At 36.9% G+C, this 23,729-nt stretch overlaps 1 protein-coding gene across 1 annotated transcript in view; it reads left to right on the top strand.

Annotated features, from left to right (window-relative positions):
* The window catches only part of SLC2A13 (solute carrier family 2 member 13), a 427,342-nt gene that overhangs the window by 311,667 nt on the left and 91,946 nt on the right, over window positions 1-23,729 (top strand). The window contains exon 6 of the mRNA XM_079938390.1: window positions 802-922. Within this exon, the coding sequence (XP_079794516.1) occupies window positions 802-922 (121 nt within the window). The remainder of the gene's footprint in view (window positions 1-801; window positions 923-23,729) is intronic.

Raw genomic sequence — 23,729 nt, forward strand, 5'->3', positions numbered from 1 at the left:
ATAAACATGTTGCCTCATTCAAATAAATTGTACAAAGGCACCATATTTTCTTTCTCCTTTCTTCCCATGACCCTTTTTTTAATCCTTACAATGGCTGGAACAATAGTCAGAAATTTGAAAACTTTCTTATTTACTATCAGTATTTCTATCAGGGACTCAAAACTGAGCTTTTTAAGTGGTACATATAATCACATTCTGTACCTTAAAATCAAAGACAAATATTCCACTTCCAAGTGCCAACAGGGAAGACAACTGAATATATGTGTTATGTCAGTTCTGACGTTTTAAGTCTTTACAAAATGCCACTCCTTTTTAATGAGAAGTACTCTTTCAACTACTTTTGATATATTTAGTTTGTTACTTTTTAGTTTACTTATTTGGGTCTTAGCCGATTGAATGACATTAGAACAATTTTCTTGGTAATGAAAGGAACACTTGGTGTAAATCTGTTACCTTTCATACTTCTAACATATTAGGCACTCAATAATGTTGGTTACATTAATTGATTTTGAGACAGCAATCCAAGATGGTGTTTGTTTAGAAAGTTATTAACGAACCTACTGCTTGGCTAGCAAATGTATTTGATTTGAATTTTACTCTTGTCATTTCTCACAGTGAATATTCTAGTGAGTTTTTATGACAATATATATGTGTAAGGATCATTTTTTTTTAATCCAATGAAGATAGATCAAGGTATTTTTTTAGAGATATATCTTGCCAAACCCAGTCCACTTTGGAAGAATGTTGTCAATTCTTCTCTGATATAAAACTTTTTTTCTTCTTTCCTTTTTTTTTTTTTAGGTACCACCGTAGCACTCATTATTCTTGCTTTGGGATTTCTGCTATCAGCCCAGGTTTCTCCACCCATCACTTTTAATCCAATAGCTCCTTTAGATCAGAACACTTCTTGCACAAGATACAGGTGAGATTTTATAATGGTCCCCTTCCTTAACCTAACTCTGGTAACTTTTTTGTTTTGCTTATAACTTTCCTAAAATAGGAAAGGTGAGTAGGAGCTTGCTAGGTATCCAGACTTAATGGTGGAAAGGAAGAAAATGGGAAAGGTGTTAGGGAGGGACCACCAGGAAGAGAAAGAGAATATACAAAGAGCAACGTGTGCAAATGCATGCTTAAGGAAAAGTGAGTTATTAGACACAATTTTGGTGATGTTTCTCTGGAAGTTGAAAGTGTATATATTGATACAGAATCTAAGCAGGAATACTGTGAAACTATTTTATATCGTATATGATTCGGTGACATCTACATTCTAGATGAAATAAAGAACTTTCATCAGTAATTAAACTTTTCCATGATGTACATGTCTGATACAGTTGTTTATCATCTGGATATGCTAGCAATTAATCTTCACTGTGTTCCACAGGTATCGCCTCATTCACTTAAGCAGAAAATAATGTTTCCTCTCACTACTAGGTTTCTTGCAGAGCAATAGAAAGTGGAAAGAGCTTGTAGAAGAGAGTGTTTTAATGGTCAGCTGCAGGTTTAAGAGCTCATTAAGTTTAACAGTTTACACCCTATGTGATAGATTGATAGATGGAGAAATGGATGGATGCATACATGGGCTGACAGATGGACTGAAGAATGAGCAAGTGAATTAATTAAAGATTGAATGATTGAACAGATCAATTAATAAATTTGTCAGGAGAGTTTCAAAGTTTTTTACTTCATTTTAGTGGCTGGAAAGGCTAGCGACCCCTTTAAAATATATGGATAGAATAGCTTTAAAAACAAAAAATGACATTCCTTCAGCTACAACTAACCAGACATAAGTCTCAAATTAATGGGTAAATGATTTATTAAGTCAGATACTCCTAGGTGAAATTAAAACATTACATTGATATACTTAATTCCACTTGGAATCACTAGGAGCTTCTCATTGAACAGAATTTATGGTGCCTTCTCATTACAACAATGAGCAAGACATATATTATTATGTCTTTCTGGTTGCTAATTGTGATATCCACTTGCCTTTGGAAATGAATAGTTTATATGTTTATCGCTTTACTGGTTTTTTTTGTTAACAGGCTTTATGTTCTAAAGGAGATTGAAAGGTGTCTTAAAAGAAGTTACCCTTAGCATAGACTATTTCTGGATGTAGTGATCTTTACTTTCTTTGGACATATCACCTCAACTGCTAGAAAGATGATAGACCATTGCTAGAATTCTGCATGCTCTAATTTTGTTTTTCTTGACAGATATTTTAAGTTAAATGTTTTTTAACACAGTTACCTCTAACAAATTATTAAAAAATACTATTGTTTGAGCAACTTAGAATACCCTCTAGATCTGATGTCTGATTTAGATGCAGCAATTTAGATTCAGAATAAGATTGACTGATACACTATCAGGTCAACTAAAGGCAGAAAGTCAGCCAGAGAATATGAAAAGAAATTTTTATGAAGTTCTGATATAGGAAAGGAATAACTAACTTTTTAATGATTTACATAATGAAATAGTTTTCCTGACATCGACTTTTAAAATTTAAATAAAAATATTTATTACCATAGTATAGTTCATTGCACAGCAATTTATGATCATCAGTCTATTAATCCTCCTGATCCATCTAAGTTATTATCATCTACCTACCAATATAGGTAAGTGACAATAAGATACTATCACCTACCAATATAATATAAAGTTGTAGTGGAGTGAGAGAAGTGGTACAACCTAATTTTATTCTTATCACATAAATGGGCAGCAATTTTTGAAAACAGAACCAAATTTTAGATGTCCTCTGGGAGTCACTGAGTATGCAAAACACTTATGTCTTGTGTGCTTTCTTTCAGAGTAACATATTAGGCTTTGTGAGAATTTGATAACATGTATTTATAGTCTGAGTGATTTTATAAAATATATCTGCAGTCCCCTTACTGATTTTGTTGTTGTTAAAACTGTCTATACACATTTCCCATTTCTTTACAATAAACATGAAACATACAATATACAACATATATGAAAGTTGTTAAGAGAGTAAATCCTGAGTTCTCATCACAAGAAAAAGATTTATTTTATTTCTTTAATTTTGTATCTATATGAGATGATGGATGTTCACTAAACTTACTGTGATACTCATTTCATGATGTATATAAGTCAAATCATTATACTGTAAACCTTAAACTATACAATGCTTTATGTCAGTTATATCTCAGTAAGACTGGAAGAAAAATAAAGATTAAAAAGGAGATAAACATGAAAGAGTCATGTTTGCCTGACCTTAGGATGAGTAATGTTCATGCTGTAAGTATAGGTGGTATGTTTTCCTCTTGGAATGATCCTATAGGAAAATTGAACAAAGAAAACAGATTTAGAGGGAGAGATGGTTTAGTATCTATCTTTTTTTTTTAACATCTTTATTGGAGTATAATTGCTTTACAATGGTGTGTTAGTTTCTGCCTTATAACAAAGGAGAGATGGTTTAGTATCTTTTTTTTTTTAATTTTATTTATTTTAATTTTTGGCTGCATTGGGTCTTCGTTGCAGTGCGCGGGCTTTCCCTAGTTGTGTCGATGGGTTTCTCGTTGCAGTGGCTTCTCTTGTGGAGCACGGGCTCTAGGCGCGCAGGCTTCAGTAGTTGTGGTGCATGGGCTCAGTAGCTGTGGCTTGCAGGCCCTAGAGCACAGGCTCAGTAGTTGTAGCGCCCGGGCTTAGTTGCTCTGCAGCATGTGGGATCTTCCCGGACCAGGACTTGAACCCGTGTCCCCTGCATTGGCAGGCGGATTCTTAACCGCTGCGCCACCAGGGAAGCCCGATCTTTTTTTTTTGTTTAACATCTTTATTGGAGTATAATTGCTTTTCAATGGTGTGTTAGTTTCTGCTTTATAACAAAGTGAATCAGCTATACATACACATATACCCCATATCTCTTCCCTCTTGCGTCTCCCTCCCTCCCAGCCTCCCTATCCCACGCCTCTAGGTGGTCACAAAACACCAAGCTGATCTCCCTGTGCTGTGTGGCTGCTTCCCACTAGCTATCGGTTTTACATTTGGTAGTGTATATATATCCATGCCACTCTCTCACTTTGTCCCAGCTTACCCTTCCCCCTCCCCGTATCTTAAGAACATTGTATACTATTGGTGGGAGTGTAAACTTTTCTCCATTTTGGAAATTAATATACTTTTACCTAATAAAACTTAAATATATAGGCTCCTCTATTCAGCACCTCCACTTGTAGAAATCTGTATTCTACAATGACTAGTATGTAATGCATTCTGACTAGAGTAGAGTAGAAGATTTAAGAAAGTGGATGGTTCAGGAACAATGGTTGTTCTTTATTTTAATTCAATAAATATTGATTGTGTGACATCACCAGGTAGGTTAGAACCAAAAATATTGTAGGTTGGGGCTCACTAATGACTTTGGACCCAAGACATTGACTACCCTAAATAATTTCTAATAAGAACTTACCCTTTTTAGAATTTTTAATTTTTAAATTGATGATACTTTGTTCCAAGTCCTGGTTAGATTTTGTGAACCAAATGTATTAAAGAACACCTTTCAGATCCACTTTCCTGCAGCTAAAACTGTGTACAGTCACAGGGTGCCAACTAAGGCTAGGAGAAATAACTCTAGTGAGGGTATCCTCTGAATCATATATCCATATAAGAACACACATGCATACTCCTAATATGGCCTTAAGCTCCATGCTTTCAAATTACTAATAAACATATTTTCTTATGAGAGCTATCCAAGCTTTGAGGATTCAAACGTTTCCTATGTGACACTTCCCTCGAATCTTTGACTTTTTATTATTTGTAAGTATGATCTCATTATATTCAAACCCTTCAAAGTAAACATGTATCTTAAAGTATACAGCTGTAGAATTGCAAGATACTCTTGTCCTAGGGCTTTCATCACATTGCCACTAATTCATTCATTCATGCATACATTCATTTAAAAAATATTTTGGAGCACCTATTCATAGGATTATAGTAAGGATGAATTAATATATGGAAAGCACCTAAAACAGAGCTCAGCACATAATAAGCACTCAATAAATATTATAGACATTGTTATCATCCATAAAACCTATAATAGGAGATGAGATTGTGATGATGGGTAGAAATCTTTCCCATCTTTTGAAGAAGAGGAGTTTTAAGCAGTATTAAGTAGTGTTTTAATTTTAAGCAGTTTTAAGTCATGACTTGACCAGATTTCCTATTCTAAACTTTCTCTCTGGGGCACAGTGAGCACATGTTGATATAGGCAGACTGATTATTAGAATTGTCTATGAGAGAGATTGATAATTGCCTGGACTATGAAGGTGATACTCAAGAGAAATAGGTAGACATATTCTAGATATATCTAAGAGAGAAAAATCAACAAGAATTAAAAATAAGTAATTGATTAACTATGAGCAACCAGGTAGAGTAGATCATGGAAATGAGTTGGGGTAATTGAAGGAGAAATTGACTAAAGGGACTGTGCCTCTGATTCACTGCTCTTTTTGCTATTAATGTTTTTCATTTGAGTCTTACCTGAACCATCTGAGGAGGTACTTAAAGCTACCCGTCCCTCACTCCCACAGATCTGCCTCACCAGGACAGTGGAGAGTAGGTGATTCCAGTACATCTTTCATTAAGAACCACTGCCATACGCTTCAGTATTATTTATTTATTTATTTATTTATTTATGTATTTATTTTATTTACTTTTGGCTATGTTGGGTCTTCGTTGCTGTGCACGGGCATTCTCTACTTGCAGCGAGCGCGGGCTACTTTTTGTTGCAATGCGCGGGCTTCTTTCTCATTGCGGTGGCTTCTCGTTGCAGAACACGGGCTCTAGGCGCACGGGCTTCAGTAGTTGTGGCTTGCGGGCTCTAGAGCACAGGCTCAGTAGTCGTGGTGCACGGGCTTAGTTGCTCCACGGCATGTGGGTTCTTCCTGGACCAGGGCTCAAACCCGTGGCCCCTGCATTGGCAGGTGGATTCTTAACCACTGCACCACCAGGGAAGCCCGCTTCAGTATTTTTTAACTGCGTAACTGCCAGCTTCTTTCTTTCCTTTTTTTTTTCTTCTTGAACATTATTAAACCAAGAGTATAAAAATAATCAATGTGGCTCTTTTTCTATAGAGTAATATTTTCATATTTCCCTCTCTAAATGAAGTTTCCAAATATCCAAGTTGACAAACCGTTCCTTCGTCTATAGACCTCCCTATGGTGGTGACACTAGTTTTGAGAAACTGTATATGCCTAACTAATTATAATTAGTCTCTTCAAAGTTCATTTACAATAAAAAACAATTTTGCATTCATACACTTTTCTTCTCCTTTTGCCAACCTTGTGTGATTGAGCACATGTCATTGGCATTAGCACTATGAGACTGTTAGAGTCAATCATAAAACTCTTATCTGACCTTAGAAATGTGCAGAAACCCTATTACCCCCCCTTTTCTTTCAGTATTTGGCATCCTGCTGACTGATAGTGTGTTTGTTTCTAATAATTCTTAGCAACTTGACAATGAATATAGTGTTATACTGTGAATGAGACTTTTACTTTTGTTGAATTTTGTTTTCTAAAACTTATTGATTTCTTTTAAAAATAACATATTTTAATTTTTTTTTGGCCTGATGGTACAGGCTAATAGGCCTGAGGTTAATATTAATAAAACTACGGAAGAAAATATGCTATATCTGTTGAATAATATCCACAGACTTAAGGTAAAGATAAACGTAATTAAATTAGTTGAAAGGGAAAATGAGATTTGAAACAAAAAGCCCACATAACCTTATCATGTACCTTTATCTCCAAATAATTGTACATGTCTTTTGCTAGCACTTAAATACCCAGTACCGAATTTGACATCTGGATAGGAGGATGGTGGAAGTTGACCACTTATGGGACATATTCATTGAGTTCCTCATGACCTTTTTATCTTGATGCCTGGGCTTTTGGCCGAGGACCTGCCAAGCCCCCACAGTGGCAAGATCCCCTACTCAAACCTTATTTTCCACAGTCAAGAAGTGCTTTTCGGGAAGCCTTAAAGACAAAAAACAAGGCTTTTTATTTTAGGTTTGCAAAGAGTGGGGGAAGAACATTCCAGGAAGAGGGGACATCATGTATACAAGCCCTAAGCATGAGCAAGAGAACAGCACAAAGATAGACTAGATGGCAGGCCAGTGACAGACCACACTGGGACCCTCATAAACCATGAGAATTTTAGACAGCATCAGAATACTGAGAAGCCTTTAAAGAATGATAAGAATGATTTAATCAGATTTGTGTTCCTAAAAGATCACTCTGGCTGCTTAGGAGAATTGATTAGAGCAGGACAAAGGGCAGTGAAGGGAGATCAGATAAAAGAAATCAGTAGCCTAGGTAAGAAAATAATGCAGCCTCGGGCTTCCCTGGTGGCGCAGTGGTTGAGAGTCCGCCTGCCGATGCTGGGGACAGGGGTTCGTGCCCAGGTCCCACGTGTCGCGGAGCGGCTGGGCCGGTGAGCCATGGCCGCTGGGCCTGCGCGTCCGGAGCCTGTGCTCCGCAACGGGAGAGGCCACAACAGTGAGAGGCCCGCGTACCGCAAAAGAAAAAAAAGGAAAATAATGCAGCCTTGACAGTGGCAGTGGAGACTCAAGAGATATTTTGGAGGGGGCTAACAGGGCTGGGTGATTGGATGAATGACATACAAGAACAGATGCTTTACGTGTGGTTAGGATAGTACTTATGTAACAGGAGTCTGGGGCTCTGAAATCTCACTGTAGCTCACTTCTTAGAACACAATTTCAAAGATATAAATCAGGAGAGCCTTTCCCTTGCTTTCCAGTTAAGTACAGCAGTCCCATAATAACAGTATTTGCTGTCACTTATACTTTTATTTCAAATATCATTTTTACTCCCTCTTGAACTCAAAAGACTTTTGAGAAAAGCTCTTTTGAACTTATCCATTTAGGTCTGAAGTAACACAAAGAGGTAAAGGGGAAAACGTATATCTCTGAAACTCAAGGACTTTTATTCTCTTTCTAGAGCTCTGATCATTACAATGAGTAAATAAAATCAACCTGGAATTTTGTTCACATTTCAAGTCAATCCACTCTAGAATATCATCCCTATTTTGTCCTATATTTTAAAAAGGAATACGTTATCCAGTCCTGTGACAGTGTTCTTGACAGTGAAATGGATGATTCTATCATTTTTGGAAGGTAAACTTTGAAAATTTATTTTAAACTGTGTAGGGGTACTTAATTTTTAGTGATTGATACTCAAAGCTCAGCGTATCTTGAGCATGCCATATTATTAAGTAGCTGATAATACAAATCAGTCCTTTATTCCCCTGCTTTTCACTTGATACATCTAGAGTAACTGGCATTTTTCTCCATGTGCATCTAAATTGCATAGTTACCAGTTTTTTTGGAAACCTGTTACTCCTTGGCAATTAACATTGATCATTATGTGAATTCTATGGTAATTTCATCATAGAACAAAATTTTTTGAAATGATGTTGTAATTACAACCAACTTGCCGGTAGATAATAAAGTTTCCACCCTTCACAGAGGTTAAAAATTATATTGTAATTACAACCAACTTGCCGGTAGATAATAAAGTTTCCACCCTTCACAGAGGTTAAAAATGTACTGCTCATTTTTATAATTATCAGTGAATCATAAAGTCTTTGCCAGTAGCCCAGATGAGGGTCAGAATTTAATTTTTTAAGCTTCTTATTCCCTTTTCTTTTGTTTGATTTTGATTTTTATATGATAAATGCATGCTGATTAGTCTTATCAAATCAGGAATAAAAATTATTTCATTGAGAGAACTTTTAGCATTTTCTAGTTCATTCATTTTGAAAGCAAAGGAAATCCTTATTTTATTTAAATTGATTAGTATTTATATGAATGTTTAACTTTGTGGGACCTAAATATTTAGTTCTTCCTGATTTTTAATTTTTATCATTGTGAAATTGATTTGTGACTATGTCACGTACCTTCACAGAATTTTAGTATAAAATAATAAACGTTTGAAATTTAAGATAGTAATTTATCCCTCAAGACAATAAATCCCTCAAATCTTGGCCCGTGTAATCAAATTCAGCAAGAAAGTATATTATCCTTACTCATATATGCTATACAATTGTGCGTTGTATTATAGAAAAACCACAAGTAAATGAACGTATAAATTCTTGGCAGTTAACACGTACTAATATTTACACAGTTATGACTCTTTGTTAACTTTATTTTCATCTTTCATATTATATAAGTGTATAATGTATGTGTGTGATGGCTTGCTATAAATTATAAAAATAAACTTCAGAAATCTAAACAGGCTAAATTTAATATTACTGCTTTTCATCTTGCAAATGTGTGTACCAAAGTGGTCTTACATTCTTATGCAAACTGAGAGTGACATTTTCAGTTCAACTGCAGAAGAATTACAAGAGGGGTTAGAGTGTTGCACTTTTTTAATATCTATTCTACTAATGTCTATAGGCCACCTTATTTTACTTAATCCCTAGATTGTTGAAAAATATATCACTGCAGTAGAGGAGCTCAGTATTTTAAAGAGCCATTCATCTAACTGTGTTTTAAAGTAATAACTCCTTATTATAGAAGGCTTCCCAAAGCTGGGCAGTGAGGAACTGGTTGGAGTTAGATGGAATAAGCAGAGGAAGACAGCGTCCCAGACAGAGGAAATAGCGTGTGTACAGAAACAGGAGAAAGCTTAATATTTTCTAGAAACTATAAGTACAGGGTATTCTCTAGTTTCAGATACTCGATTTCACAAAATTCATATTTTCCATTTCATTGAACTGTGTGCCATATCATGCCTAATTTTTTGGAGATGTTCTGTGGAACAGTAATTTTAATTTCTGGTATGGGAGCACTGCCAGTAAGAGAAAAGGTTAAGCCATGGAAGGGGGTCCTGAAGGTTCTTAAAAGTGCTTATGCTGAGCTTAGCAGACCTGCATCAGCCCAACTCAGAGGATCTACAACTGTCTCCTGTCCCTTTCCCTTTCTTTTGCAAGCAGAGGGGCTCACTTGCCAGTCAGGGTCAGCATCACCAGTGAGCATCAGTTCCCAGGGCCTGGCCCAGTCACCCTCCTATCCCCTGCCTCTATTAGACAGTTAGGCATGTAGCAAGCTTTACCGAGGTCACCTGAGTTTGTAGAGGAGAGCAGCCAAGGCCTTGCCCCCATGGTGGTCTCTGCTGCTGATGCTGGGGGGGATAGTGAGGATAGAGACTCCCCACTCCCCAACCCCCAGCAGCCTTGACAACACCTGCTCCAGGTGTCTGTCACAGGCTAGTTCAGAAGTTCAAAGAGCAGGGGCTTTCCAACCGTCTTTCCCAGCCCTGTGGCAGAGAGGCAGAGGCCTGGAAAGGAGACACTTCCCAGGGAAGGCTGTATGGTAGTTCTTCTGTAGCAGATACCTCTCATACTTTCAGATGCTGAATTTCAGACAAATTTTCAGAAATGTGATGCTGCCTATAATTCCATTCAGGAAACATGTGGTGATCTCTAAACAGAAGTAGGAAATGGCAGGAAATAAAACCTGAAGAGACTGTTGGGAATTTAAATTATAAGAATTCGTGTAAAAAAATCTACAAACAATAAATGCTGGAGAGGGTGTGGAGAAAAGGGAACGCTCTTGCACTGTTGGTGGGAATGTAAACTGATACAGCCACTATGGAGAACAGTATGGAGGTTCCTTAAAAAACTAAAAGTAGAACTACCATATGACCCAGCAATCCCACTACTGGGCATATACCTTAAGAAAACCATAATTCAAAAAGAGTCATGTACCAAAATGTTCACTGCAGCTCTATTTACGATAGCCAGGACATGGAAGCGACTTAAGTGTCCATCGACAGATAAATGGATAAAGAAGATGTGGCACATATATATAATGGAATATTACTCAGCCATAAAAAGAAACGAAATTGAGTTATTTGTAGTGAGGTGGATGGACCTAGAGTCTGTCATACAGAGTGAAGTAAGTCAGAAAGAGAAAAACAAATATCGTATGGTAACACATATATATGGAATCTAAAAAAAAAAAAATGCTCATGAAGAATCTAAGGGCAGGACGGGAATAAAGAAGCAGACCTACTAGAGAATGGACTTGAGGACACAGGGAGGGGGAAGGGTAAGCTGGGAGAAAGTGAGAGAGTGGCATGGATATATATACACTACCAAATGTAAAACCAATAGCTAGTGGGAAGCAGCCACATAGCACAGGGAGATCAGCTTGGTGCTTTGTGACCACCTAGAGGGGTGGGATAGGGAGGGTGGGAGGGAGGGAGATGCAAGAGGGAAGAGTTATGGGAACATATGTATATGTATATGTATAGCTGATTCACTTTGTTATAAAGCAGAAACTAACACACCATTGAAAAGCAATTATACTCCAATAAAGATTTAAAAAGAAAAAAAATTCATTTAAGACGTTTTCTGTGGAAAAAGAAAAAAGTCATGTATAAAGGTAATAAGGATTTTGGACTCTCTCATTTTAAAAAAAATTATGTGAAGCTATTAAGAATATTATTATCAGATATGTGTTTTACAGAGGCCACTCTGGCAGCAAAGTGGAGATGGCAGAAGAGCAAACCTTTGGGTCTAAATTGAGACCTGAAGTGAAGGGATGGGCTCTTGTCAGGTCTTGGTGACTAGAATGACTTATTATTTACAAGTTAATGTTAATGTTACTTAACTGCCCAGCTTTTGTGGCTTGTCTTCCCAAATGGAAATTTGTAACTTGAAAGGAGGAATTATGTTTCCTGGGTTTTTTTCATTTTTTCTTGTTTTTTTTTCCTCCCTGCTTTCTTCTTTATATACCTAGCAGCTAACATCATGTCTTATATAATGTATTTATTTACTGATTTAGCCAAGTATTGAGACTGATGTGTGCATGATGTTGACATGTATTTTTCCTCTGTAACTGTAATAATTACATAAACTGATTTGAAATTCAATAAGAAATTTTTCCATCGGTCTTATGCCTACCTCAGCTAATTCAAGGTTTTCAAACGAGTCCATTGCAGTACTCTAAACCGCTCCTCAGGCCTGGTGATAACACTGATAATGCTTCATTTCTGTTTGATTGGATTCTTGCACTGAGCTTTCAGCACTTTCTATTTTGTCCTGATAAACTTAACGTGAATTGAGTTATCAAGGAAGATGTGGAAAGACACAAGAATCTATAGATTTTAAACTGCAGGTCTAAAATAAATTTATATATATTACTATTATATTAATTATATATTGATATATTAATAACAAAACAGAAGAAAAATACCCCTCTGAGAGAATTTAAAAAAAAAAAAAAAAAGTAAACAGAGCTTTGAAATATAACCAGGGAAGAAAAGAGGGGAATGGCCATATAATTCTGAAAGTTAGGGTCTACAAGATCTTTGAGGATTAAAGTATTAAAAGATAAAGGCAACAAATTGAACATACAGTAGAAAAAGCTAAGAAATTTACACATAAATGAAACTCAAATAAAAATGAATCTTTGAGACTCCAAGAGGGACACACATGGTAATTATTCTGTCAGAGAGAAATCGGAGCAACAGAACAGAAATTGTAGCACTAAAAAAGAAGCTTAATTGCTCCATTACCCTATAAGGAAGAGTCACAGAGGAACAATTTACCATCTCAGAGAGGTGCTGAAGTAAGATAGATGCAGTCATAAGCACCTCAAAGTACAGAATCACAAAGCAAAATAACCGTGACAAGCTAGAGCACTCACTGCCCTCATCGTCACCAAGCTGGAGTCTCACAGATAAGAGGCCAGCCATGAAGGCTCAGCCATTCTGGGTTGAGTGCAATTAACTGGGTGAAGCATTAACTCTTAGAGACTTTTAGGTCACCTTTCTTGGTGTCCAAGTAACTTGAAGGAACCAGCATGCTTGGTAAATGCCCCATTCACCACTAGACATTGACTGCGTCACTGAGAAGATCCAGAATTACAAATATGCAATTATAGGTACAGAGAGACACTATTAGGGATTTTTTTCCCACTTTTTATTCTTTCATTTGGCCTCCATTACTGACCATTTACCAAGTGTTGTGCCAGCTGTTAAGAAAACAAAACATGAGATATAGCCCCTTGTTAGGAGTTGGCAATATCTTAGAATGGCTTTTATTTACATTTTGAACCAATACTCAAGTCTCATATCTTCAGAGATGTTGCGACTTGGGTAGAAGCTGATATTTCAGAATATATATATAGAAATTAGCAAAAATATGTTTTAAGCATTTGAATAAATATTTTTCTATCAGTGAGGAATTGTGATGGCTGTGGATAACAGAAGAACCCAAAATAACTCTTAAACAAGAAAGGAGTTTCTTTCTTGCTCATGTAAGATAAATTCAAAGGCAGGGATTTTGGAATCATCATACTATAGCTAGTGTCATCAGGGATCCAGGCACCTGTCTTTTTGCTGTACCCATATAAGTATTTTTCACAAGTTCATGAGGAAGGTCCAGGATGGCTGCAAGAGCACCACAGTCACGTCTGTGACGCAGGCCAGAAGGAGAAAATATAGAAGGAGCAATGCTTCCTGGCTGAATCAGCTCCCTTTGAATTGAAGCCTTCCTGAAATCCCACACAGTACTTCTCACAAGTCAGAATTAGTCCCTTGGTCATATCTAGTTTTAATGGAAACTGGGAAATGTATTCTTTTATTCAGTGGTTGGGAGAGGAAGGGGCAGGGGGCACAGTGTTCCCAGTTAAAAATCAGAATTCTCTTACAAAGGAGGAAGCAAAGAAGGAATCTAGGGATAGAACACTAACAATCCTTGATACAACAGTACTAGAGTTAACTTTATGAGACATGTATAGGTGGTTCTGCTTGACAGCAGGAAGGATGAATTAACTGATTAAATAGGGCTCTAGCTACTTACTTTTTTTGGTTTCGTTCTCTTTATAGTGACTAGAAGTCTAAGGTCAGCTTTTCAGGTGGCAAGAAATACGGCCACATTAGATAATCTACCTCCAGCTTTGCAAGGGAGAAAGAATCATTACAGTCTCTTCATTTATTGCATTTCTTTTGGCCTTGTAAACCAGTGAAATAGCTGCTCTTTGTTGTGCAGTTTGCTCATCTATTCAAAAGGAGTAGTCATGTCAGCTACCATTTTTTATATAGTCACAATGTGCCAACTGCTGTGCTAAGGCTTACAGGGATTCTCTCTTTTATCCTTCAGCAAAACTGAGGTAGATGGTATTATTTCCCCCATGTTACCAATGACACTGAGGCTTAAATAAGTTGAGTGAAGAAGTTTAGATCATATGGCTTAGCAGACAGTAAAACTAGCTTTAAGTAAGAGTCCAGCTAGCACTACACTCATCATTCTGAAATTTACCAGTTAAGCAGCAGGATGCTTCTACTGACAGGTGTTACACACTCTTTGGGAAGTGGACAGTAATTCCTGATAATCAAAAGCCAGTAGGTCTAAAAATACCTATGTTGGTGTATTTTCACTCACTCAGTGTAATTGAGATTCTTTCTCTTAAGAAACCATTTTTGTGAGTGGTAGTCTATTTGGGACTTAAAGAAGATTTTTATTTTGTTCATTTATTTTCATTTACACATATTTACTCTGCTCAGAAAATTCTTTTCCTGCTGTTAGCAGTATCATCATAGAACATCTTTGCTGTAAAAGCAAGTGCTTAGGGCTTCCCTGGTGGCGCAGTGGTTGGGAGTCCGCCTGCCGATGCAGGGGACGCAGGTTCGTGCCCCGGTCCGGGAGGATCCCACGTGCAGCGGAGCGGCTGGGCCCGTGAGCCATGGCCACTGAGCCTGCGCGTCCGGAGCCTGTGCTCCGCGGCGGGAGAGGCCACAACAGTGAGAGGCTCGCTTACCGCAAAAAAAAAAAAAAAAAAAGCAAGTGCTTAACATAAAGTGAAATCGTTCTAAAGTGTTTTAAATGATTCACTACCTTTGGTTTCCTTAGAGCAGAGTGGCCTTAACCACATAGTTTTGAATTTGAGTATCTGATACAAGTTTAATTGTAGTTTTTATTTTGTTTAGTTGGTTTGCGGTAAGTGTTGTTTTTTAGGCCTCTGTTACACAGATAGATAAACAGTGAGAGGCCCACATACCGCCAAAAAAAAAAAAGAAAAAAGAAAAGAAGCAAAGAGATGAGATACACTCACAAAGAAATACCCTTTGGGCAAATTAGCCTGTACCTGTACACTCAGATGAGAAATTTTAAAAAAAGACCATGAAAGCTGTTCTTTTCTTATCTTCCTTCTTTAGTGAAGGAGAAAACATTATGAGGAGAGATGTATGATATGTGTGAATCTGAATATTTTCCTTAGAGAAGAAGAATCATTGTATGCTGGTATTAGTATTTTGACCCAACCCCTGACATCACTTTACTGGTTCCTATTGGTTTCATCCACTTTGAATTCTTTTTATTTTGTAAAATGCTGTCAGTGAGGCAGGTTCTAGTTTGAAAGAGCACATGATCACACTAGAGTTGCAGGCATCAAAGGACATAATCATGTCCAGAGAGATGACGTCCAGGCCACCTCATTTCATCTCCGTCAAGCAGCACAGCTTCCAAATCAAGCATCATTCTGGGGCTTCAGGGCTGATTGTTTCTCTCACTCTCCAAGTAAAACTCACTTTGTCCTTCACTTTCAAACAAATCATTTCCTGTGAAAATCAAAAAGTCCTCCAAGCAACCATGGAAGAGCTGATAAGCAAAGCCAAATAAACCAAAATGTATTTTACCTCTTGATTTTGTTTTCTCTGTGTGAAGCACTTGCCAGTATGTTAAACATAGTGCCAGGTGTTGTAGGGTTTGATGAAAAATATAAAACAGGCTTGATCACCAAGTTTCTTTCTTGCTGCATAAGGAGGTACTTGGGTAATACTTAAAATAGAATTGTGAATTATCAAAGCAAATGAACAAACAAAAATGGGTCCCCCAAAGAGAGGCAGTTTTAAGAAGTGTTTGCACAGATGGATAAAAAATATATATTGTCATTTTAAAACAACCTATTTTTTTGTGTTGACCTAAAGAAAATATATGAAAGTCAACATAACCATGTATTCACAAAGAATGCAGATACTATACTATATATTCACATTTCAGTTTTTATACTCCAAACAGTAAAAGTTAACAAGAGACCTAGACCTTGAAATATTGGAAAGTTCTCAATAAGTAGAAGAGCTAGTGTTAGGAGCATGATGCAGAAATCAGCAACTCATATCTGGTGGTGTGATTAGATTAGTTAACCGCATATCGCGGGAGTGTGTTATACAGCTTTTTAGGGACAGTGTTTATACAAATACAATCACATATACATAAAATAAGCCTTATATAAAAGTCTTCAAATGGTAATGATGAGCCCCAAACAAAACTGTGTTCTTACTTTATTTTTATTTATCTTATTTATTATTATTTTGGTAAAACTACGTGACTTACATATAAAGTATCTATCAACAAAATAGTGGTCAGTTTGTAACTCTTCAGTAAAATCATGTGTCAATAATCATATTACTGTAGCTGATAACCAGGATGATACATAAATAATTTCAGCTGTTATAGCAGTCAGGCTAGGAAAGGCATTACCTTATAACACACACACGAAAAAGAAAAACACCAAAATATTAGTGGTTTAAAGCAACAAAGGCTCTGCTCATGTCTCAGGAACCTAGGCTAATGGAAGTTCCAACATTTTATGATGCCACCTCTTACCTCAAGGCTTTAGGATTCATCACAGAGATAAATAGTGACCTACCACTAGCACTTACTCACAATATATGACCACAGCTAGTCACTTGGCTGCTCCTAACTTCAAGAGGGTAGGGAATTATAATCCTCCATAAACCTTGAAATGGAAGGCAACTAGCCATTGGTGAACATTACTCGTATCTTCCCACAATTTATTTGCTGCTTTTATTGGCCAAGATTCCCTATCATTCTTTCTGCGGAAAGGCGTAAAGAATTTTCTTTCTGCTGATTGATAGCACTGTTATCTTGAAAACATCTTCTTTTTTGGTGGTACCCATTAAAAATGACAAAATTCTTCAGTTGACTACTGCTCTGGAAAAATTGATGACATTCAAGACTATGCCTGTACCAGTACAATTGGTTGAAGATTAAATATCAGAACGTGAAACATGTTTGACATGCATGAAACAGTTTGTCAGTTTTTCAAAGCATTAAACATACAGTTACCTACCATGGGACCCAGCAATTCCACTCCTAGGCATATACTCAAAAGAATTTTTTAAAACGTTCACATAAAACCTTGTACACAAATGTTTCTAGCAGCATTATTCATAATAGCCAAAAAGTAGAAATAACCCAATTGTTCCATCAACTGATGAATGGATAAACAAAATATGATATATCCACACAATGAAATATTACACAGCTATAGAAAAGAATGACGTACTAAAATTTGGATGAACCTTGAAAACATCATATTAAATGAAAGAAGCCAGAAACAGAAGACACACACACACACATGCAGATTCACTTACATAAATACACATATGTACGTATATAAACACATGCATATACACGTCATCTTATATTTGCAAAGTTGCAATTGAGGGTTTTGTTTTTAAGTATGTTGACCAAAGGTTCATGTAGTATAATAGGAAAGCACTTAGCCCTATTGAAGGTGACGGGCTTGGCAGATAGAACTCTCTTCTTCTACCTCCCTCCCCTTTAGAGAGTTTATTGGTATACTTTTCTGAGATAAAATGGGAGAACAAATCCAAGAATTCATAAAAGAAGGTTAGACAATCAGTGGCTAGAAATTAGAGCCTAAAGTACTAGTAAAAATTTTCTTTTAAAAAAAAGGAACCCACTCTGACAAATCAGCTAAACTTTCCTTATTTAACAGCACCAAAGAGCAAGAGCCTGTGCTTGCTTTTAATCAGCAAGCCTCCCTGCTCTGAATTACTTTTTGCCTCTAACTCAGGAATCCACTGCATTTTCAGACTTAGTTTCTAAGGGGAAGTGATGAGAAATATGACTGTGTTCCAAAAGGTTGCAGCAAATTATATGTGGATTTGATCTGAGAGCCATGAATTGTAAGGAACAATTCACAGCTTGATTTTAAGCTTCAATCCTATGATCTCATGGACCAAGATATGGTGAATGATATGTAACTTCTCTAATGGAACTGCAGGGAGAACTACCAAATCTGTTGTCAATATAAGTGACATTCATTCATCCCTTTATTTATACAAACAGGTATTTATTGAACACTTATCTATCAGGCAACATGGAAATCACTAGGAATAAAAGATGTACAAGACAAAAATCTCTACCTTGAAAATGTCACAGTGCATTAAGGAAAGGCAAACATATCACAAACCCTTAGAGAAATGGTGGGATGGACAGTAATAATAATAGACTTTTGTGCTCCTCTGATAACATAGTGATACATCTAATTCTGCTGGGGTCTGAGCTTCACGGAGGAGGTGATGCCAAATATGAGTCTCGAGGCAAATGTGTAGGAAAACAAAGGTGGAAAATAATAGTCCAGACAGAGAAAACATTATGAGGAAAAACATAAGAACATGTCATATTCTGAATCCTGCAGTTTATATGGAATGACTACAACCTGTGACATCTGTGAAGAAATAGCACAAAAGATTGACAAGGAGGGACTAGATCATGCCATAATAAGATTGGTCTTCATCCTATAGGCAATGGAAAGCTATTGCAGGATCTAAACAAGAGAGAGTTTGGATCAGGTTAGATTTAGGACAATGTAGAAGATGAAGTGGAAGGAGTCTAGAAGCAGGAATACTCAGTAGACTATTGGAAGAGTTCAGGTGAGAGGTGGCAAGTTCAAGTCAAAGTCCAGGTGAGAAGTGGTAAGAATGGAGAGTAGAGAAACTACACATGCTTTGGAGATAGACCTGATGGAGTTGTAACTATGTAAATGTGAGTGGTCTCAGATCATGCTCAGGTTATTAAATTGTGAGACACAGAAGAGCAGTAGGAAAGCTTTGAGGGGAAAGTCAAAGATGGAGCTTTAAGGTACTTGTGAACATTCAGAAAATTGAGCGGTGGAAATATGGGTCTGGCACTTAGGGAGGAGAACCAAACTAGAGAAACAGGTCATGGAGTCTCTGTGTATCACTAATAATAATGGTTGTATATGGCTGATGTTTCCCAGCAAAAGTTATACAGAGTAATGAAAGAAGATTGCCAAGAACAGAACCAAGGAGAAAGAAAAGATGCATCAGTCTGAGAGGTGGAAGAAACATAAAGGGCATGGTGTCAAAGAATGAGAAAATTTTAGGAAAGAGGGAAAATGTTTAGGAAATTTTATCATAGAATGATAAGTTTAGTAAAGAAAAGCACCCAGGGTTAACAATGAGAAGATCACCAGCAATCTCTGTTCGGGCAGTTTTCATGAAGTGGTGAGGCATGACTTACTTCGTAAAATCAGCACCAGTAGTCCCTAGCTTTTTAAATTAATTTCCAACAATTTCCTTAAGTCCCCCAGAATTTCTTATTTTTTAAAAAATTCTCACAAGTTCCCTACTTTCACAGTCCAAACAGGGAGAGGGAGTCCCCTGACATGTACAGTCTGGCTGAGAAAGAAGGCAGGTGTCCTGGAGTTCTCTTTGCAGAACTCGTGTAGAAATCTGGCCCTGCAGAGAGCTACAAGCAAGGCAAGCTGTCCCCCCAGTAAGAGTAAACTGGATTCCAGGTTGCCTGCTTGAAGGCAGTGGGGACAGTTAGGAGTAAGGAGGGCATAGTAAAGAGTAGAGAAAATTTAGAATAGCTGTCTGGGAAACAGTGACATAATTACACAAAGTAGAATGTTAAATTCATGCATAAGAAATGAGTGAGTGAACAGTTACCCACAGAGAATGAAAGTGGACCTGTGGCAATGGATTGTCCTAACACCTGCATTTACCACAACTGATTTTTTTTTTAATTTAGGCCATGCCAAGACAGGCATTTTAAGACCACTGTTCTTAATGTTCTATCTCATTGGATTTAATGAGTCATACTTAAAAACAAATGGACTGTTTTCTATAGGGCCAGATTCACCCTCAACTTCACAGAGTAGAAACTTAAAATGTTTGAAATTAACCCAAATCAATTTTTAAAAGATTTTCTCAGCAGAGAGAAGAGGACACATTTGGTTAAGACCCTGAGTGCCATGTGAAACATGTAAAAGATTGACTGAATGAAAATAGGCCATCCTTTGTCTCCCTTAGACACTAAGCCACCTTTTATTCTACTCTTTTTTACTTTAATTGGAAATATTTTAAAATTTTAGAACCAGTTTTTTCTAAATATCTGAATACTTATTTTTCTCCCTTTCTAAAAAGAAATGTCAGAGATTAAAAAGTTAAATCTTCCTTCCTTGAAACTAGCAAGAAAAGAACTGTTTGGTTCTAATTGTAGGTATTGTCTGGATTATATATTTTCCAGTTTCCTAGTAGAGTTTCTAGTATGCTCTGCTAGTTTCCCCAGCAGTTTCAACCCCTAGTAGAACACTGGCTATTGTATAATCTCCCCAATTGAAAGTATCCACAGTCAAGAACAACAGCATGCATTCTGGGCATACTTATTTACCACAATTTCTCTGTAAATATCATAATGTCCTTTTACTGTGAAATTTTGCAGGCTATGATGTAAAAGAGAGCCCTCTCTCTGTGTGGCTCTTTTCTTGGGGCTTCAAGGAAATTGGCCCCTTGCAGCTGGTGTTTCTGAAAGTGAGTTATCAAAATTACTAACCATTTCCATTTAGGTTGTGGATTAAATGTTTGCAAATGGCAGCTTTAGCCTCTGGCAATTTAAAAACTGGGCTTAGCTTAAAGTACCATCTGACACTAGGTTTTACCTTCTTTTAATTTCATTCCAAAAAATGACTCAGATATTCACTCCAAGCTACCCACCCCTTAAAATTATTTTCTATTAATGGGCAGAAACAGATTAAAGAACCTACAGTGTGCCTTGATTTATAGAGCCACCATGCTTTGATTCATTCAATAAACATGCATTGGGTATCTAGCCTACAGTGGGGTGCTGCATTTGCAGAGTTCGTAAGCATGGCCTTTTCCCTCAGGTCCTTGCAAACCAGTCAGTAAAGAACATTGTAAGTTCTACAGTAGAGGTGTGCACAGAGAGGAGGGCCATCACCATCAACTGTACTATATACTGATTTGTCTGAAGTTTAAAATATTTTGTATCAGAAGAGAGGGATCCCCATTTTATGTAATTAATTCAGCAATTCCTTTGATAAAACATAGCCCTTTTGTAAATGCTTTCTTAATTAGTTTCTTTGTAACTTTAGAATTTCTTAAAGTAAGTCACACTTATAATTTCTGCCCTTGAAATAAGTATGTAAGAGTAAATATTTGTGAGATGTTACAGCATCCTAATATGTTTTACACTATTAAAGTTTGTGTGAATTTAGAGTGAGAGTATATGTATTTCTTTTTCTTTCATGTAGAATCTTGCAACTGGGTGGGTTCTTAGAGATCATGTGCTCCTGGGATGGAAAACTTGAAGTCCAAAATTTAGAACTCACCAGGTCATACTGTGAGAGGGGACAAATAGGGCCTAATATACCAGTCTGCTTTTCACAAAAAAATATTTTAATCTATGCTTAGAATGTTCTTATGAGCATTGATTTGGCAAAAATATATTTAAATTCTCAAATTTTATATTTAGAAAATCTCATGTAAATTTATTAGGTCATGTTCAAGAAAGCCTTAAAGAACAAATCATGAATAAAAAATAGCCACTTCTAGAAGTTGTTCCTTTTTTCAACACTGTTTGTTAAAGCCACAGTTATGATATATGCTCTCTAAAAGGTCAATTAGCAGATTCCCCAGGATATTTAAAGTTTTGTGTTATCTTCTAAATGTCAAGTTGAAGTTAGAAATGTTACATTTGGGAGAATTTTGCCATAAAATAGTCCAAATGATGAAAAGCAAATATTCCAGGTCAAGGATAAGGGAGTGGTAGGGAATCATACTTTGCCTCCAGAAGCCTGAGAGGCTCCAAGGCCAGATCAGTTCGCCAATCAGTTCCCAACAGTGGCCCACTCCCTGAGATTGCAAGGGAATTGAACTCTTTTTAATATTTGGCCTCTTTTCACTGACCGACCCCTATGAACTGGTGTGAAGTAGTACAAAAGACAGTTTTTCATGCTTTTTTAATATGAGGAAGGCCAGAGCCTACACATAAACTATGGGGTATGTTCTAGGAGAGGTCTGAAAGTATAAAGAGAAGAAAATAACCAATGGGACAAAGTGTTGGTCCTAGTGAAGACCAAGCGGAATAAAATTGAAAGCTCTGATAGAAGGATGACCTTTGAACAATTCTTTTTCAGATCCTGGAGGAAAACAGGCGAGGATAGATGTGGCTATAGATATCTTTGTTCATGTCTGAGTTTAAAGTTGAAAAAGCTCATTCCTAATCTCTTCAGTTTTCACTGGGAAGCAAGGCAAGGCCATTTTCAAAAAGATTTGTAGGAGGGAATAAGGATTGGGATTGTAGGAGAGTTGTGGGCATTTGGGATATCAGTTGTGGGAATGGGGAAAATCACTGATTAGGGACAGGTAAAAGTTTCCTCCCAGCAGTGAGGATCCAGCTGCAGTTGAATACTGTGATTGTGGCGTTTCACCAATATGCCTGGTTATGTTAATTCTCCACCAGTAAAGAGCAACTTAGATGTAGAAAGTAAAACCATAGAAAGAAACAAACATAAAAGTTTATAGGTTGACTTTATAGGAGAACCTAAATACAAAAACACTGAGCGTCTGGTGAAAGTGGTTAAAGTCGTTTACAATTAAAGTCTGACAGAGAAGGATGCAAAGCCATGCAGTTAGTGAAGCATCAGGAAAAAAGGAGTGTGGAAGATCTCTAAGACAGAACAGTTATCCTAGTAGTAAGGAAGTAAGAGATCTTGAAGGAAAGGAATAAGAAATCTGTGTATGTGATTAAGATCAGGGATCAGCTGACTTCCTGTAAAGGGTAAGATAGTAAATGTCTGTGGCTTTGCAGGCCATATGGATTCTGTTAGACTTCTCAACTCTGCCCTTGAAGTTGAAGGTATTCATAGATAAGTAAACAAATGGGCATGGCTATGTTTCAGTAAAACTTTATTTACAAAAACGGGGTGTGGTCTGTATTTGTCTCAAGGGCTATAGTTTGTTGACCCCTCTTCAAGATAATGACAATTACCAGGATGTGGAGGAAGTTAAGTGGAGGTGAAGGCTGTTAGAAACCAAGGGGCCAAGATGCTTTAAGATTAGTATATTGAATATAAACCATCTAGATCTAACAGACATCTAGAGAACACTTCACCCAACAACAACAGAATAACACATTCTTCATAAATGTACAAGGAACATTCTCCAGGACAGATCATATGCTCGGCCACAAAATGAGCCTTGGTAAATTTTAAAAGGATTGAAATAATACAGTATATGTTCTCTGATCACAGTGGAGTGAAATTAGAAATCACAAATCACTAACAAAGAAATCTGGGAAATTCACAAGTATATGAAAATTAAATAATGCACTCCTCAATTGCTAATGGATCAAAGAAGAAATCACAAGGGAAATGACAAAATACTTTGAGATGAATGAAAATGAAGACATAACACACCAAATATGGATGCAATTAAAGCAGTGCTTAGGGGGAAATTTATAGCTATAAATGCCTACATTAAAAGGAGAAAAATATCACAATCAAAAATCTAATCTTTTATCTTAAGAGAAAGAAGGAGCAATAATCAGGTCTGAGATGGCCTGAGGAGATGGAATGGGAT

The sequence above is a fragment of the Stenella coeruleoalba genome (assembly GCF_951394435.1).
Source record: "Stenella coeruleoalba genome assembly, chromosome: 11".
Taxonomy (NCBI): domain Eukaryota; kingdom Metazoa; phylum Chordata; class Mammalia; order Artiodactyla; family Delphinidae; genus Stenella; species Stenella coeruleoalba.